General features: G+C 47.7%; 1 protein-coding gene across 2 annotated transcripts in view; it reads left to right on the top strand.

Annotated features, from left to right (window-relative positions):
- Positions 1–1,661: 1,661 nt before the first annotated feature.
- GLRA1 (glycine receptor alpha 1) overlaps positions 1,662–18,378 on the top strand; it is a gene marked incomplete at both ends in the record, with an annotated part of 91,182 nt that continues 74,465 nt past the window's right edge. For both annotated transcript variants that reach the window (XM_080699022.1, XM_080699021.1), the window contains one exon: positions 1,662–1,717. In XM_080699022.1, the coding sequence (XP_080555148.1) occupies positions 1,662–1,717 (56 nt within the window). The remainder of the gene's footprint in view (positions 1,718–18,378) is intronic.

Genomic DNA, 18,378 nt, shown 5'->3' with positions numbered 1-18,378 from the left:
GGTTTCAGAGACTCAAATAAGGTGGGAAAACAGAGGGGGGCGGGATGAGGGAAATGGGGAGAGGGGCATACAAGTATCGGGTACTTCTGTGTGCCTCTGGGCTCTGCCATTCAGTAGGAGCAAGCCACCAGCTCGATGAGGCTGTTTCCCCAGCTTACGAAGTGTGAATGGAACTGTCTCCTGTCCAGTTGGAAGAGGGTGTATCTTCCTTCTCTCCCAAAGGGGTTCCACTAAGAGCAGTTCCCTCTTGACCCTGGAAACTGTTTGAGGGATTTTCCTGTTGCCGCCATCGTGAGGACTTCCTCTAGCCGACAGACTTCTTTTTGAAAGCCTCTCGTTTCCTTCCGGGGGTGGGGGGTGGCAAATAGTTTAACTTCAGAGCTGTTCCATCCAACTCTGCCCTCTTAAAATGATCTACAGCCCAGAAGCACGTCCAAGCTGGGATTCGTGGTGTTGTACACCCACAAGCCCACGTTCTTTAGAAATCCAGGGAAGATTTTGAGAGGGAAACTCCATAACCTTCGTCACCCCCACCGAAGCACGCAGACTCTAGTAGGCGGGAGACGGGGGAGGCGGATCTCGCCCAGCACGCCAAGCGTTAAATTCAACCCAGAGCCTAACACGCGATTGGCCAAATAACGGGAGAAGATGTGGTTTTCGCAGCCTCGAGCCAATGAGCGCCTCGAGTGGGAGGGTTTGAAGATACTAAGGAGTTTTTTCTCCCCTTTTCTTTCCTCCCTCCACCCCCTCCCGTCGGCTGTCGCCCCCCCCCCCATCCCCTACGCCGCCAGTTTGTTAAATTGATGCAGTAGGAAAGTCTGAAGATCTGAGGGAGTCCTGGCCAAAGGAAGATGGGAGAGCTCAGAAAACGGAGATGTGTCTGAAAGCTTGGGCTCCCGAGCCCCGCGGGGTAGCCATGGACCCCGGCAGCCCCTGAAAGTTGCCCTGGGCTCTCCCCCGCCTGCAGCCCCGAGCAATGGGACACCTTTCCCGCAGCGATCATAACTTATTCGGCGGGGACCAGAGAACAGGGATTGCAAAACGACAGCAAAGCGGAACGCAAGCAGGAGGAGACTCCGGGACTCGGTCGCGATGCGCCAGCCTGGCACACTCTCCCGGATCTAACTGAAGGCAGCGGCGCCGTCCACCGCTTCCCCCCGACCCTAGCCCCCGCAGGCCAGCCCAGAGCCAGGGAGATGCTCGCCCAGCGTAGAGGTCCGAGGCCAGCGCTCTGATCTCCACGGAAGATTTGTTTTTTCCTTGCACGGAGCTGGCCGTTTAAACAGAAAAACAGGGGTAAAAAGAAAGAAAGAAAGAAAAAGAAAATATACCCACCCCCAAACGTGCCTCCCCAGCGCCGCAGGGAACCGGCAGGCACGCTGGAGTTTAACCCGGCGATACTCCTCGCTCCGGAGCGGGCTGGGCGCTCTCCGTGGTGCTGAAACGCTTCGCGGCCGCCGCTGTCCCTGGTACCCACCGCCTCCTCGCTCCAGTTTCCCCGGGGCTCTCCCTCCGCACCCCTGCTCCTCGCCTCCTCTGAACATCTGGATTATCGTCCCCGCCGCGCTCGCTGGTTCTTCGTTAAGTGCCAATCTGAAACAGTTTTTTTTTTTTTTTTTGCCCCATAACTCGTGGACTACAAAGCACAAGGACCTGAGAAAATGTACAGCTTCAATACTCTTCGACTCTACCTTTGGGAGACCATTGTATTCTTCAGGTATGCAATTTTCTACTGACCACGTCGCTCTGGTGGAAATGGGGGGGGGGGACAGGAGTTCAGAGTCTGGACTCCGTCCGTGGTCCCATCATTTGGGGGAAGGGGCTGCTGTATACACCGCTGCAATCGGGTCCTTCCATCCCCCCAACACACCCCCCCGCAGGGTGTCTGGCTTGTGCGTGGAGCTCTGAGGCAGTCGCTGCTTCGGCAGGCAGCTGTTTTCCGATTTCTTGCGGTTTGTGTATCCTTCTGCCTCCTCTGCCCCCCTCCCCGACCCTGTTCCCTGGCCCCCTTGCATATTAGCCCTCCCGCGGCTGGGGACTTTAAGGGGAAGCTTTAGGAGTTACTCTGTTTAATTAGGACTGCATTCTCTCTAACCGCAGTGCCGAAAACCTCAGCCCTCCCGTCTGGGAGCCAAGTGACAACTAGCGGTGACGGGGAGGGTTGCATTCAAACTGGCTGGACACAAAACATACCGTTTTCTATTCTTTTTGTTGTTTTGTTTTTCGGTCGGGGCGGGGGAGGGAGAGGGGTTACTGAAACGACAGTCTTGTGACCTCGGTCTGTAAAGCCCTGAACTCGAACGCAAGGTGAATTCATTTAAGAGAGGTGCTGGGAAACATTCCCCCTGTAAAACTTTGACACCCTCCTTTCCCCCACCCACCTTTACAAACTACTCTTTTAGCAACACATCCTAAAGTAGCAGACAATTCTTGTTTGTTTTGTTTCTTAATTTATGCCTAACCCCGATTCGATAGCTGGGTCCCCCCCCCCATCCATTGTCTCCTAGGTTAAAATTGTCTGCCTACGGCTTGGCATTCTCCTGTTGGTACAAATGAAAAGTAAAATAAATGATCTCTTAAGGCAGGGTAGAAATAGATAGGCCTCCGTGAGTGGGTGAATCATGCCATCTTCATAGGTGGTTATAATAAATTCCATTTATGTGGATTGAAAAAATTACTCTTCTTCCATAACCTGCAGTGATCATTAATCTTCCTCAGTTTAGGTGCCTGCTCCTCCTGTTCTGTCACCGCACTGGGTTAAGAGACATTTGAGAACCCCACTCTAGGTGTTTTTAAAACTAAACAACCACCAAAGGTTATCCTCTCCCGTCATATAAAGCAGCAAATACTGTTTGTTTTATTACACTGCATATGGATAGTTTGTCTGGCTGCCCCGTTGATTGGCTATTAAATGAATGACACCCCCTTTCAAATTTTTAAATTTCTATAGTGAGCCTCTCTTCGTGTCTCTCTCTTGAGCTGAAGAAAAGATGCCCCCTTTTTAAAATACCCAATTTTAAAAAGGGTCTAATCTTCGGTTGGAGTAGTTGCTAGTCACTATCCTGGCCCCAGCTCAGAATGTAAATAGCCAAGGAGTCAGCTCAAATTTAAAAAGTACAACAATCCAGGGCCCTCTAAAATTTACCTGCTTTATGGGGGAAAGCAGAAAGCATCCTATTAATAATAGCAAGTCCTTTGTGCCCTTTATGTCTAGTAGAACTGTAAAAGGCTACGCAAGTGAGGTACTTGGTAACATTTGTATGCAAATTGACTCTCTGTCTTACCAGAGACAGAACTGAAACAGAGATTAAAGAGAAAATTAATAGGACCGAGCACATCGTCCTACCCCCTCCGACTCTTTTTTCCTGACGAACAGTATACGATGCTCGATTTTTCTCTCCCAGACATTGTCTTTCACAAAAAGAGAGCCTCAGTCTAAAAGGTCTGCACTGTAATCCTTTTGATACGGCTATGAATCCACTGTGTTAATTCTCCAAGTAAACTGGTGGTGGCCTGTCACGAAGTACCGCTTTATATCTCTTTCCCCTGCGTGCTTAGAGGCACGCATGAGCTACAATGGACGTGAGCCACAATTCCATGTATTTAAGAGAAAAGAATTGTGCAGAGAGCTGGGGAGGCAGCGGGACCCAGGCACTTCCAAAATATAGGAATGGCCACTTCGTTTGAGAAGTAACTGCTCATTTCTGAAACCTAAAATACAAGGACTTGAACTAGAGGAATACCCTTAGCAATTTTTTAGAGAGATGGAGCTCGGGGGAGGTGGGGGAGGTCACAAGGACGGTAAACCGAATAGGTTGTCTTTGAACCATTGGAACTTTCATTTCTCATTCTTTCAGTTTTAGATTTTAGGTGAAAATACAGAAGCATTAAAATCCGGGGGCATACTGGAACTTATGAGGGGGATGGACGCTGGCAGCTCTGTAGCAGGTTCCATATGAATAACCCCTTCTCCCCCAAGGGATGGGCACTGTGTGAGGATGAACCATTCCAATCATCTCAGGCACCCAGGTGCCCCGTAGGTTAAGTGACATCAGCTTCTCCCCTTGTTGAGAAGATGTAGGGGCCGGGGAAGCTCTTGATTACAGAGGGGCTGCTGCATCCGCAGGTACCCAGAGACATGGCAATAGCAACAGCCAAGCCAACGAGACGGCAAGGGAGGTGGGCAAGGACAAAGTGCCACATGAAGGCAGCGCAGAGAATGGCTCGAAGCCTCGGGAAGGGAGCCTGGGGTCCCAGGACACCAACGGCAATGCGGTGCTCAGCGCTGGGTCCCCAGGAGTAAAAAGGGGTGGTTTACCTGAAATTCTTGCTATGGTATTTTAAAGCTGCCATTTTTATATCCCATAAGTGACGTTCTAGGGCTCAATAAGTTAAATTCTGTGCCATTTTGAGGATAGGGCCTTATTCAAGACAAGCCCAAAGTAATAGGCAAAGCGTTTTTTTTTTTTTTTAAAGTGATGGAAATACATTTCTTTAAAACCTTTTAAGCCAAAGGGGACTTGGCTTTAACTCCAAGAGTGCTTAAAGGAGCTCATGGCTAGGACAGACCCAACAGGATCCCCAAATTCTCTTGCCTTCTCTGTAACTCAAACAGACCCACGGCATCCAACTCTATTTCTCAACCTCTGCACTTCGGGCATTTGGGGCTTGGTTAGTTGTTTGTTATAAAGGCTGTCTTATGCATTTTAGGATGGTTAATAGCATTCTGGTGCCAAAATTGCACCCCCTACTAGTCATGACAATGAAAAAATATCTCCAGAGCTGCTGAATAGCCACTGGGAGCCAGGAGAGGAGATAAAATCACCCAAGCTTTGAACCACCACTTGAAATGACTACATTTTTTAACCAGCTGCCTTAATGTACTAATTATAGTAAGGAAGAAAGTCTAGCTTCCTTTAGAAAAAATGCACCATAAAAATATGCAAAACATCCCAGTAAAACAAAAATGACCCTGGTCTGTACTTCAGGTGGGAAGAAAGACAGGGAGATAAGCCAGGTCCGATACATGGGTAGCTTTCCAGGGCATGGCCACTTTTTTGTTTTCGAGCATCTTTCATCTCCCATCCTAGCAGATAATTCTTTGCCTGGGCTTTGGTACTGAACATGGCCCTCACTCGCTAAGAAAGGTCATCAGAGCTTGAAGGGAAGATGTTTCAATCCACACTAGGGTCAAAAGGAACATGACAAATATATTGTCTCATATTTCAGTCCTAAAAACTACCCGCTGAAAGGTAAATAGGCTTTTCCTGGAGGTGGTCCCCTGGCTTCAAGGTCTCCAAGATCATCAAGAGGGGCAGATCCTTTGCATCTTGGATCTGTTCATCCTGGAGGCATAGCTCTATCCAGCCTCCAATTGTACCTGCTGCATTTGGGGCACTGCGGAAAGTGTCTGAGCGCTTTTGAAATGGGCCAAGGACTTTCTCCCAAGGGAAGAAGCCCGTTGGACGAGTTTGTATCACAACCAATAAAAATGTCGATCAGTCCACCTCCACGCTGGGGGCTTAGGAACCTTAAGAGAGAGAAAAGAAACCGTCATGTTCTTGTAGTGTCAGCTCAGATGGTGACCCAAAGCCGGTAAATGGAGTTATGAATCGGCACGTAACATCTGCATATTTGCAAAACTGTTAATGACCTATCAAGGGACACATAGAGAATTTATTTTTGAGAGTGCCTTATGAAAGAGGCTGTAGGTACATGGTGCAGCGGAAAGGGCCATTTGCCTGGGATTTGAGAGCCCCTCCTCCTCGTGTTAGCTCTGCTCCTGTCCTACAGCGTGGCCAGAACAAATCTCTTCATCATGATGAGGACTCAGCGTGCACCTCACATGACTGAGTCCAGCCCTGGCGAGTTCCCTCCAGCCTCTGAGAAGCTCTTCATCAAAGACAGGGTCCGACACCCACAAAGGCTCAGGATAAACTGGCCCAGGGGTGATCCTGTCTGAGTGTCTTCACCAGACGCTGACGTATCCTGAGCTTACATGTCTTGTCCAAAACTAGGCACTCCGCAGGGATGGATGCCACAGTCCCTGTCTTTACAGAAAGGGGAGATGCAGCTTCTTTTTCTCCCTTTCTCCTTCCTTGGAAGGCTCCCCTCAGGCAGCCTCGGCATGTCCTGCAGCAGTTCCACATTTACGTGGGAGTCATTAACTTTATTTCCTTCTCATATGGTAGAAGCCAGAACGGTTTTTAAGATGGATGGCGCTCTCTCCCAGAAGGCCATCCTGACGGGGTGCTACAGGGTTTAGAATATGCTTTTGGCAAAGTGGCCTGGGCCAAAGGGCAGCTGACCTAGGATCCAAAATTTAGCTGGCAGCATGACCTTGAGAGGGCTTGGCGACCTTTCCGAGCCTCAGTTTCCCCACCTAGAAAATGAAAGAATATGACTCATCACTTCCTCTAAAAATATCTTTAGCCATGCCAGGTCAGGATTATCTTCTCCCAGCCTCTTCCAGAATAGCTCAGTTTGGGGTACAGTTCTTGCAGTATATTTTTTATTAGGGAAAAATAGCCACACTGAGGTGTACCCGGCTCGAGGTCTGAGAGAACTGAGGATCGGAGTAAGCAGGTTTATTCTTTGGAGCATTATCCCAACCCAGACACATTTGGGGGAGGGGGCGCAGGATGATGCGGGGAATCGAACCCAGGGACACTCTGCCTCTGAGCTGTACCCCTATCCCTAGCTTATTTTATTTTTTATTTGGAAACAGGGTCCTGCTAAGTTCCCAAGAACCTCACCAAGTTGCTGAGGCTGGTTTGGAACTTGTGATCCTTCTCTATCTCAATCTACCAATTACTAGGATTACAAGTGCATGTTAGACACAATTATTGACAGATCCTATAAATATCCCAATTTCCCAACCCCCCCCCCAGAAAGGCTTCGAATGATGAGAAAACCTGATGTCTGATCACTGTCCTCAAAATCTTAAAAAAAAAATGTGAGAAAGAGAGAGACTGAAGTTTTTATACTTTCAACCGATGATTCTGTTTAGGAGTTATTCCCCCCATAAAGCCTCTATTTAAAAAAAAAATGTTTACCAAACCCCATTCATCATCCACTTACGTCCTCATCTTTATTAACCAAAGGCATACATACCAGGATATACTGAATATCCGCAAAACACTGAATGCCGCAGCAGCAGCAACACCACCGCCCCGGGTTGACCCACGAAGACACAAAATTAGAGACACGTGATGCGCTTTCGTTAGTCTGCAGAGCTTTGTCGAAGAAATATGCAATTTGTTAGAGTCTTTGAAATGTTTAAAATGGATTCTGAGTCCTCATTACTATTTCATGGACCTCCTAGGTACCCAGGGACCCCACATTGGGAAACATTAGATTTGATTTATTCTATAGAGCTCCAAGAGAAGAATTGGAGCCAGTTGGTAGCTTTTTTTTAAATGCACACACATAAATGCAGGCTCAATGTCATTCAGAGCTTTCTGGCAGCCAAATATGTGGTGGGCTGCCTCAGTGGTAGAGAGGGTCCCTGTCAGCGGAAGTGAGAGCTCAGAGACTGAGAATCGGCCTCCCAGGAGGCCAGCAGAAGAAATCCCAGCCTCTTTTGTAGCTCAAAGTCTGCAATTTGCTGCAGAGGGGTAAATAAAACACATGACAGAGAGAAGCCTTCGCCGTGCTTACATTCTGTCTTTGCCTGATTTCCGAATTAACGCCGGATCTCTGTGAACTCTGAATCATGCCATAAACACAGCCTCACGGTGGCTGTTGTTGTTGTTGTTGTTGTTGTTGTTGTTGTTGTTGTTGTTGTTGTTTTTCATTCTTTAAAATGCACTGGATAATAAAGAAAGGAGGCAATGAACATACACAATGTGACAAAGAATTCTGAAAGGGATCTCCCTGGTTAGGAAAAGTTTGCTTTGAAGAATTGAGAAACACCTTAGAAAACCCGGAAGCCCCACCAGGAAGTGCACAAGTCCACAGGATTGACGGCCCACGGGACTGACAGCCTACAGGACTGACGTTCTAGAGGACTGACGGCCTACAGGACTGACGGCCCACAGGACTGATGGCCTCTACAATGAACTGCAGCTGTCTCTCTCCCAAACCAGTTCCCTGTTATGCCCAACACACAACCGGAAACACCATAAGGCCAGCCAGCAAATTCGTTCAGAAAGCAGGTTAGAAACAATGCAGGAGATGACGGGGTAGCCCGCTTTGTAACAGGAGCCCTTCCAAGGTGCTGAGGTCCCAGCACTTTCGAAACTGCATATAAAAAGATCCCTTTGTGGCTTTCTGAAGTTGAAATTGTCCGAGTCTCCTGAGGCTAATTCAGGGCAATTAGATTTCGACTCTCAGCCTTTGCATTCGGCTGTTTCTTGGTGTCCATGGCTAAATGCATTTACCGTTTTAACAGGGAGCTGCTGACAGTCATTAATCCCAGCTGAGGAATGAACAACAGCTCCTGGCCCTCTCTCACCAACTGGGCTCCGCAACCGCAGGCGCATTCCTGTTTAGATACATCGTCAGCTCTCCTGAGCTACGCCCTCAACTGTCCCAACTGTTCACCCCCGGAAAACCACATTTTCCTTCCGAGCCCTGCAGTCTTGAGGGAACCCCAGGCTTTGAGTAGGTCCAGAATTCAACAGCTCTCAGACCTAGCTGTGAATGTCTTGGCAAAAAGATAGCTTCCCCCAAATTTGCTAAAGGGGTAGATCTTACACTAAACATTCGCATTGCAAAGTGACAACAACAACAACAATAATAATAATAATAATAATTAATAATAATAATAAAAAATAAAAGGGCAGCTACCACTGTTAGAGGTACCAGATAGGTTATGGCACTAATTACAATGAGGGTTTCACAGGTGTAGACTTAGCTCCAGACCCACCAAGCTGTGTACATTAAATATGTAACTGATTTTTGCACGTCAATCACCCCTCAATAAAGTGGTTTTAAAAATTAAATCGAAGCCGGGCATGGTGGCGCACACTTGTAATCCCAGCATTTGGGAGGCTGAGACCAGAGGATCGAGGTTCGTGGACAGCCTCAGCTACTTAGTGAGGCTCTTTGCAACCCAGTGAAACCCTGTTTCAAAATAAAGAATAAAAAATAGGGCTGGGGATGTAGCTCAGAAGTAGAAGGCCCCTGGGTTCCACCTCCAGTACTACCAAAAAAGAAATTAATTTGAGTTGGAGCTGAGGGCATCGCTCAGTAACAGCACATTTGCCCATCATGGGGAAGTCCTGGGTTTGATCCCAGCACTGCAAAATAATTAAAATTATTAAATAAGGCAAAAGACGAACACCCCGGCTACTGAAACAAAACCTTCCCAGATGGGGATCAAGAGACCTGCAATGTTAGTTTCTACCTCGCTGCTTTTCAAACTTGCATGTGCATGGGAACTGCAGAGGTGTCTAACAAGGGTGTGCGTCTGCCTGGGGCCCTGCGAGCCTGCCTTTCTGACAGCAATCAGGCGAGACAGAGCCTTCCTGAGCAAAGGCTTGAGAGGAAAGGCTCTACATGGTCCTGACCAGAGAGCCCCACCATGGGTCCACTCTTTTCCTTTGCAGATAAAGATGGGATCATTGAGTCCCTTGAGGTTCCGGAGTGATAGGACTCCCCAAAGCCCGCCCTGTGCTTTCCGCAAACTCATCCCCAACGTGTCACCTAACCGACCACTGCGCTTCCCTTCCTTCCTCCCTCTCAAGCCCTGTCCCCATCAGAAACATAAACACACTCCCACTTCAAGAGGGTTGGTTCCTCGAGGAGTTAGCCCCATCCCAAACTGGTCCTGCTCGCTGAAGCCCTAATGCACCAAAAGCTCCTGTTGGCGCAGCTGGGGGCTCCATTTGTGTGTGGCTGTGTGGAGAGAGGGGGCGTCCACGGAATGGGCTTTGAATCCCGGGACACAGCAATGAGGGTCTGCTGGGATTGGTGGGGGGAAGTGAATCAAGTGGTCAGGAGGGAATGCTTGGTTTCTTTCTCCAAAGATCTCACTCACCAGTCTTTCTGTACATACCAGACCATCAGCCTTGGATAATGAGAGATATTCCCAGGACTCCTGGGTGTCCAGAGACTTCTGCCCAGTTCTACCACTCGCCTGGCCTCAGAATCACAGCCTTTCTTCTCTGCTCCTGTGACCTGTCCACCTTTCCACGGAGCCTGTTAGTATCTTATGCTCCGAGTACAATAGCTGCAATGGGCCTCAGCCCTCAAGAGCAGCATGTTTATTGCTGTGTGCTCCGTTCTGCAACCCGCCCCAGCTCTAGAGAACTGCGGCAAGGCTGCCGCAACCCCGGCTGCCAGGCAGACTCACTCTGCTCTTCCCAGCCCCTACAGTATTTCACCTCTCCAGGCCCACAGGAGCTGCCCAGTTGCCTTGAAGAGTTGAGCTAAGACAAGGCTCCCTCTTCCCATTGTAGAGCTGAGGAAACTGAGGCTTTGAGAGGAACAGTGACTTTCCCTTGAGCAGTAGCCAGTCACTAGGCTGTCAACCTCAAAATAAAGCTAAGATTTGAATATAGATTCCCCTGCTCCTAACTCGCCATGCTGAGATGGATGACAGAGAGATGACAGATGGATTAGATAGATAGATGATAGACAGATTGATAGATGTGTGTGTGTGCGTGCGTGTGTGTGTGTGTGTGTGTGTGTGTGTGTGTGTGTGCGTGCATGCACGTTCGCCTCTAGCTGCAGTTCCTGTGAGCTGGTCAAGACATCAAGAGAACCACCCTCCTCCTCTGCCAGTGGGCCACAGGGATGGGAAGAAGCTTGGCAGAGAAGAGCCGGGAATTTCCCATCAAGCCTGGGTTTGGACAGCCCCGTGTCCTTTCTATTCTTAGCTAGATAAGTACTTCTTCCTCCACTCTTGATCATTCTTAACCAGACGGCATGGGTTACACCTTCACTTTTTAAGAAATTCTAATACTAGACGTAAGCCTAAAAACCCCTTTTAGAGTGACCTTCAGGTTCCTTCTAGCTGTGACCCCTTCTTGATCACTTTTATTCACATATACTACATATTACATATATATTATATACATATATATGTGCACAAGCGATAACTGATATACATATTTGTGTACTATCACTCTTGGACACATATTGCTCATGCAACCCACTGTCTGTTCATGTATCCCCGGGTCTTGGGGCTCCTTACCTGTTGAGGTACACAGCCCCAGCACGTTTTTTGAGCTGCAGCAGAGCATGTTCTCTTACAGATGTGCCCCCATGGTATTCTGGCCATCTCCCTATGGATGGGAGTTTATACCTTTTTTTTAATGTTTCCCACTGTAATTGGTGCTCCAATAAGCACAGTGTACACACATCTTCATGAACACATGTGGCGTTTCTCCGGGTAGATAATAGAAATAAGAAACAGAGATGCTGGGACACAGAGCATGTGTCTTTGACCTTAACAGACACTGCAGGCAAATATTCCTTTCCTTCTAAGTCTTCTCTCCTGAGCGCGCTCTCTCTCTCTCTCTCTCTCTCTCTCTCTCTCTCTCTCTCTCTCTCTGATGACCCATCTCTGTCTAGACTGTGACGACTCACCAGTAATAATCCTGATCATTTATTGAGTGTTATTGAATGCTAGATACGGTGCTAATGGCAGCACATGGCTTATCTCAGAATTTTCACAAGGCTCCTAAGAGGTAAAGAGCATCATACCCCTTTTATAGCTTGACAAAAATTGAGACATAAAGAAGTTATGTAACTTGCCCAAAGTAAGACAACCATGAAGAGACAGAGGCAAAAACTGAGCGAGATGGTGCATGCCGGTACTTGGGAAGCAGAGACAAGAGGATCACAGGTTTGAGGACATCCTCAGCAAGCAGTAAGACTCTCATCAATCTAGCAGGATCCTCTTTCAAAATAAACTTTTAAAAAGATGACTGGGAGTGTAGTTCAGAGATAGAATGCTCTGAGCTCAATCCCCAGTACCACAAGGGGAAAAGAAGGAAATGGAACCAAGATTCCAAAACACAAACGCACACACCAGTAATCCCAGCACTTGGGAGGCTGAGATAGGAGGATCACAGGTTCAAGGCCATCCTCAGCAGTTTGGCAAGACCCTTCAGCAACTTTTATTCTATTTCCAAAAAAAGAAAGCGCTAGGGGTGTAGCTTGCAGGCGAATGCTACTGGGTTCAATTCCTGGTACCAAATCAACAACAAGGGAAAAAATCCACAACAAAACCAGGTGCGACTCTGTCTTGCCGTCCTTGTCCACAAACAAACAGGGGTGAGGTGGGAGGAGAATGAAGGGGGTGAGGCCCCCGGTGGTAAGTTCACTTCTCCAGATACTTGAGAGCCGACGTAGTGTAGGTTGTTCCAGATTAGACATATGTTTCCAACCTCCATCCTTCAAGTAGGAGGGGAGTTACACTATATTCTATCCCCCTCATAAAGGTGCAGAGTAGCTTTGTTTAAGGGCCAAAGTGGCTGACCACACAACAGCCTTTCTTTTTCCCACCTGCCTGGTGGCCCAAATCATTCAATTGAAAGAGCTATCCAAGAGCTGGGCGTGGTGACACAAGCTTGTCATCCCAGCATTTGGGAGGCTGAGAGAGGAGAGCCACGGGTTTTGGACAGCCTCAGCTACTTAATGAAGCCCTTTGCAACTCAGTAAGACTCTGTATCAAAAATAAAGAATAAAAAAAATAGGACTGGAGGTATAGCTTGGAAGTAGAATGCCCCGGGTTCCACCCCCAGTACAAGAAAGAAAGAAGGAAGGAAGGAAGGAAGGAAGGAAGGAAGGAAGGAAGGAAGGAAAGAAAGAGAGAGAGAAGGAAGAGAGAGAAAGAGAGGAGAGAGATCTAAGGTTATGGAGAATTTCCAACTGACTTGGGAGCACAGCAGAGTATCTCATCCAGAAACAAGACTTTTTAAAGCCTCCATCCCTTGTGCTGAGACCCGGGACCTGCCAGCCTCACAGTCAGCCTCCGACACCGAGGACTGCGCACCCCCAGTCTCCCTTGTCATCTGTGTGGGAGGCGGGGTCCGATCTCTAGCACTGGAGATCTCTCTCGTGATCTGGGTTTGTCACTCCCAAGGCAGACCCAGTGGGCTCCTCAGAACATCCCTAGCCAGGAAGCCACACCCAGAGCAGGGTGGCACTTGGGGTGCATAGATAATGCCATCTCAGGCACCTGTGTATCCCTCCGGGCCTGTTGCTAATAGAAGAAAAAACACAATAGAAATAACATCTCCTAATGTTAACTCTGTGTGTTGTGTGTGTGTGTGTGTGTGTGTGGGAGAGAGAGAGAGAGAGAGAAGGAGAGAGGAAGAGAGAGACAGACAGACAGACACTGGGAATGACACAGGGGCATTCTACCTCTGAGCTATATTCCCAGCCCTATTTTACCTTTTATTTGGAAACAGGGTTTCACTAAGTTGTGAAGGGCCTTCCTAAGCTCCTGAGGCTGGCTGTGAACCTGAGATCCTCCTGTCTCAGCCTCCCAAGTACTAGAATTCCAGGTTTGTACCACCATGCCAGGCCTAATATCAACTTTTGAAAGTGATCTACTAGATTGTTATTTAGTTTTTTTTTTTTTTACTATACACACACACACACACACACACACACACACACACATTAGCCTTTGTGGTTAAATAATACAACATAGGGAGAAATGTTTAAAACAAATACAAAAATTTTATTCCCTAGGATAAATTACTTAGCAGTTTCATATCCAACTTTTGAGATTATTTTTAGAACATAACAATAAGCAAAGCACGAGTACTTACGTGCCTGGGGCCACTGTACAGTTGGGTCTGTGTTAACCCACACAATCCTCCGAACACCCTGCAAACCACATGCTCCTGCTCATCCCATAGTAAAGAGGCGATGGGAGCAGATCCCAGCGTCGCCCAGCCTGGGGGTGGCCATGCCAGGTTGGAATCCAGGCGCTTCAGCCTCAAAGAGCCTCTTGTTGGCATGCCAGAGGCACAAGCTATTTTTTTCCAGTTGGACTTTGTTTATACCTTTGTTGGTACATTCTAGTCTACCAGCATAATACAGTTCAAAGCGATGGAGATATACACACACGCGGCACTGGGTGAGCCCCCAGCTCCCGCCCGTTCTCGCTCCTTCCCGAACATGCTACTGAGATCGACGTGGGTAATTTCACATTTGTATATAACTTCAGTGGAAGTGTTTCCTTCATGAATCCCCCTGTCCCGCCCTCCCCCACACCCCCGACTGCTGCACTGGGGCTCCTCCGCTGTCTGAGCTTCCTCTTGTATCCCAGTTACTCCCTGGCTTCTGCATAGGAGAGAAAACACGTGAGCCCTCACTTCATGGAGGCGCTGGTCTCACTTCACATTATGTTCTCCAGCTCCATCCATTTTCCTGCAAATGACATAATTTTGTTCTTCTTTATTGCTGAGTAGAAGTCCTCAGTGTGTACATCCCGTAATTTTGAAATCCATCCATCGATGGCCACCTAGACTGGTCCCTAATTTGGCTATTGTAAATTATGCTGCTACAAGCATGAATACGCATGTATCACTATAATATCCTCGTTTCAGTCCCTTTGGAGAGATACCCAAGTAGTGCAGCTGGACCGTATGGTGGTTGCTTCGCAACCCCACCAACCGCGTGTAAGATTTCCTACTTCCTCACATCCGGGCCAATCTTAATAATAAGCTCTTTGTGTTGTACCAAGTTGGACTTACTCTAAACTTCCCTTTATCCCTCAGTAACGCCTTCTCAAGTGCGCACAGATCTGTCTCGCTCTTCCTTGCAGCCAGGTCGCCTCTTAAGAACAGCGGGTTTGAGTATAACACGAAACTCAGCTTACCATACGCAGCCTCCCCTCCCTTTCTAGCTCCTTCGTTTCGCACACACCAGATCCCAAGCCACGATGGCCCCCCTGGCCCGTAAGTCGCACCTCTGTGCTCGCGGTATTCCTGAGCCCCTCTGTAAAGCTGGAAATTCCACTCCTCTCTGTTCTGCCAAGAAAGGCGATGTGCAGCCCTGGCTTCAGGATGATGTGATTTAAACCTGGCTCTTATTGCTTCCCTTGCTATACAATGTGTGTGGTTTGTCCAACATTTCTGAGTCTCGAGTTCCCCATTTTAAAAGTTGGGGATAACTCCTGGGTATCTTTCCAAAGGGGTTGAATTCAGAGAAATACAGCAACATATGCATACCTGTGTTCATAGCAGCACAATTTGTAATAGCCAAAATATGGAAACAACCCAGATCTCCATCAACAGATGAATGGATAGCAAAACTGTGGGAAATGCACACAATGGAATTCTATTCAGCCATAAAGAAGAACAAAATCATATCATTTGCAAGAAGATGGAAAGCCCTGGAGAACATTATGTTAAGTGAGATCAGCCAAGCACAGAAGGAGAAGGTACATATGTTTCCTCTAATATGCTCAAACTAGGAAACACAAAGAATACCAGTGGGACTCCAGATAATGGAGGGGAAATATCAGCAAAGTTTCAATGGAAAGATAGGAGAGGAGGAAAGCTGATCTTGATTAATGAGGGTCTACATCTGAACATGTATAAAATTATGAATAAGACATGGTTAACCTGGACAACCATTGGTGGGAGGGGGGAAGGGCAAACGGGGGCGGGGGGGAGAGGGCACCAAATATAGTTTAAATGTATACTATTTATGTTCAATTAAAAAATTGTTAAAAAGAAAAAAAAGCTGGGTGTAGTGACACACGTTTGTAATCAATGCGCTTGAAAGGCTGAGACAGGAGGATCACACAGGTTCAAAGCCACCCTCAGCTACTTAGTGAGGCTCTCAGCAACTTAGTGAGACCCTGTTTCCAAATAAAATATAAAAAATAGGTCTGGGAGTATAGCCCGGAGGTAGAAAGCCCTGGGTTCCACCTCCAGTACCACAGGGGGGGGAGGGAATATATATATATATATATATATATATATATATATATATCCTGAAATCAGACTGAGATAAAATAGACAAGCCCTAATTGACTATTCCTAATAGAAAATACATGCAATTCAATATGTTTCCAGCCCAAGCTCACATAAAGAAATATGATGAAGTCTTGATAAAATTTTGGAGTTTGCATGGAGTATAGATGACTTCCAAAAGTAAACTTAAAATACTGTTTGTCTCTTGAAAAAAAATAAATAAATAAATAAAAGTTGGGGATAAGAGCTTCACTGATAGCTAATGAAGACCCATTTCAAATGCTTTCTTCTAATGGAACACAAGCCCTTAACCAATGGTAATCCCCGCCCCACATCTCTGAGCTCCTGTGCACGCATCAAGCCCCATCACAGGCATTGCCTCCTCCAGGAGGCCTCCCGGGATGGCCACTGTCCCTGTCCCCAGCTGGGCATGGCCCTGCCTTTCTGAAGCTCCGTGGGCATTGGCACTCCATCTGCTTAAAGTGACTGCCATACATCTGGGAGCCCTTCTACTTTTCCTGCTGGATTTTAAGCCCCTCACAGACCAAGAAGAACTTAATGAATTTCTTAGTCATGTGAAAGGCACCAAGGATGTATCTCCTGGTGCTTCCAAGAGTTTTCAAAACGCTCCATTTCTCCTCAAAAACAGTGTCATCCCAGCGGTTTCTGTGTATTAGACACGATGTTCGTTGGATCAAGTTGCTTTGTCCTCATATGCCCGCTCCCATTCTCCTCTTACCGGCTCTGCAGAAGCCCGGCACCTGGAAGATTCCAAGCCCAAAGCAAAGCCCTGTCTTGCTGAGACCCCTCTTTTGCTCCCAGGAACGAGTCACGAGTATGCGCTACAAGTAGCCGCCCAGCCCTGACCACTGCAGCAAGGTGATCGGGCCTCATCCCTGCTGCCGGGCAGGGCAGGACAGACTTCAGGGCATCCAAGATATCGGAGCCACTGCAGATAAGGTTGCTTCCCACCATGAGCCAGGCCTGCAGAGGGGCCCCTTCCACGGGACAAGAAAGACTTTCTAAAATGGTAGAATTTGTGCAGAAAGCATGAACTTCTTTGGAGGTGTTCTTTTCTTTTCTTTTTTTTTTTTTTTTTTTTCGTTTTTTGCGGGTCTGGGGATGGAACCCAGGGGCATTTGACCTCCAAGCTACACCCCCTGCCCTATTTTTTATTCTTTATTTTGAAACAGGGTCTCACTGAGTTGCAGAGGGCCTCACTAAGTAGCTGAGGCTGTCTGCGAACCACGATCCTTTGGTCTCAGCCTCCTGAATGCTGGGATTACAAGCATGTGCCACCACGCCCGGCTAGAGGTAGTTTTTTGTTGTTGTTTTTTGGGGTTTTCTTTTTTTTTTTTTTTTTGCGGTACTGGGAGTGGAACCCAGGGGCTTTCTACCTCCAGGCTATACTCCCAGACCTATTTTATAATTTATTTGGAAATAGGGTCTCACTAAGTTGCTGAGAGCCTCACGAAGTAGCTGGGGCTGGCTTCAAACCTGTGCAATCAATCCTCCGGTCTCCAGCTCCCAAGCACGGGGATTACAAGCGTGCGCCACCACGCCTGGCTTAGAGGTGGTTTTCTTAATGTAGCCTAAAACATCTAGTAGAAAAGAAAAATTCTCCACGGAAGCAAAAAATTATATATATATATATCCTCATTCCCAGATGGAGACAGGGGGCTTGTAGGAAATCACTGAATATGCCTTGCAATGTAAAAGACATCCCTCCAAGATAGGGTGATAAGGCTCTGTAAACGACATAATACTGCTGCTGCCTCAAAACTGGATAGCCTCGAGATCACAGCAAGATTTTTCCTCCCCCTGCAAGCTCTCCTCTGACTTTGAAAGTGAGTCTAATTTTCTTTCCATGCTGTCCAAGATGAGACTGGACTATGGTAGCACTATGGGTCCCTCCAGCTGCCGCGGCAGAATCCCTCAGTTTGAGGCTCATGGAGAACCCAGAGGTGGAAAACTGTATCTTGCAAACCAGATGTCACCTAGAATTCTGGCTATACCACTTAGTAGGTGCATGCATTGCAAGCAAATTAAGATTTCAGGGCCTTAGTTTTCCTCATCTGTGAAATGGGAATGATAACTAGCTCTCCCTCAGAGATGACCATCAAATGTTTACATGGAAGAAGACGTGTAGAGTGTGGCATTGCCCGTGACACATAACAATTGTACAAAGCAGGAAGGCCATCATTATTATAATTAAAGTGGACTGGGGGCAGAGTGTGGTAGGGGCACAAGAAAGAGTCTGCCTCCAGACGGAGGTACAGAGTCGAACACAATTCCACAGGACCCGAGACAATTAAACTGGGCCACAGAGAATGACTAATTCTCCAGGTGGCAGAGAGTGCCAAGAGAGTGATGCGGGCTGAGGACAAAGGCTGGCCGCGGAGGCCAGCAGGATGACGCGGCGCTCAGGGACTCTGGGATGGGGGCAGCTGTCCACCCTGCCGCCGGCGCTGGCCCGGGCCTGCTCTGCCCT

Source organism: Muscardinus avellanarius (assembly GCF_963383645.1).
Source record: "Muscardinus avellanarius genome assembly, chromosome: 7".
Taxonomy (NCBI): Eukaryota; Metazoa; Chordata; class Mammalia; order Rodentia; family Gliridae; genus Muscardinus; species Muscardinus avellanarius.
This window is presented reverse-complemented; position numbering and strand designations above follow the sequence as displayed.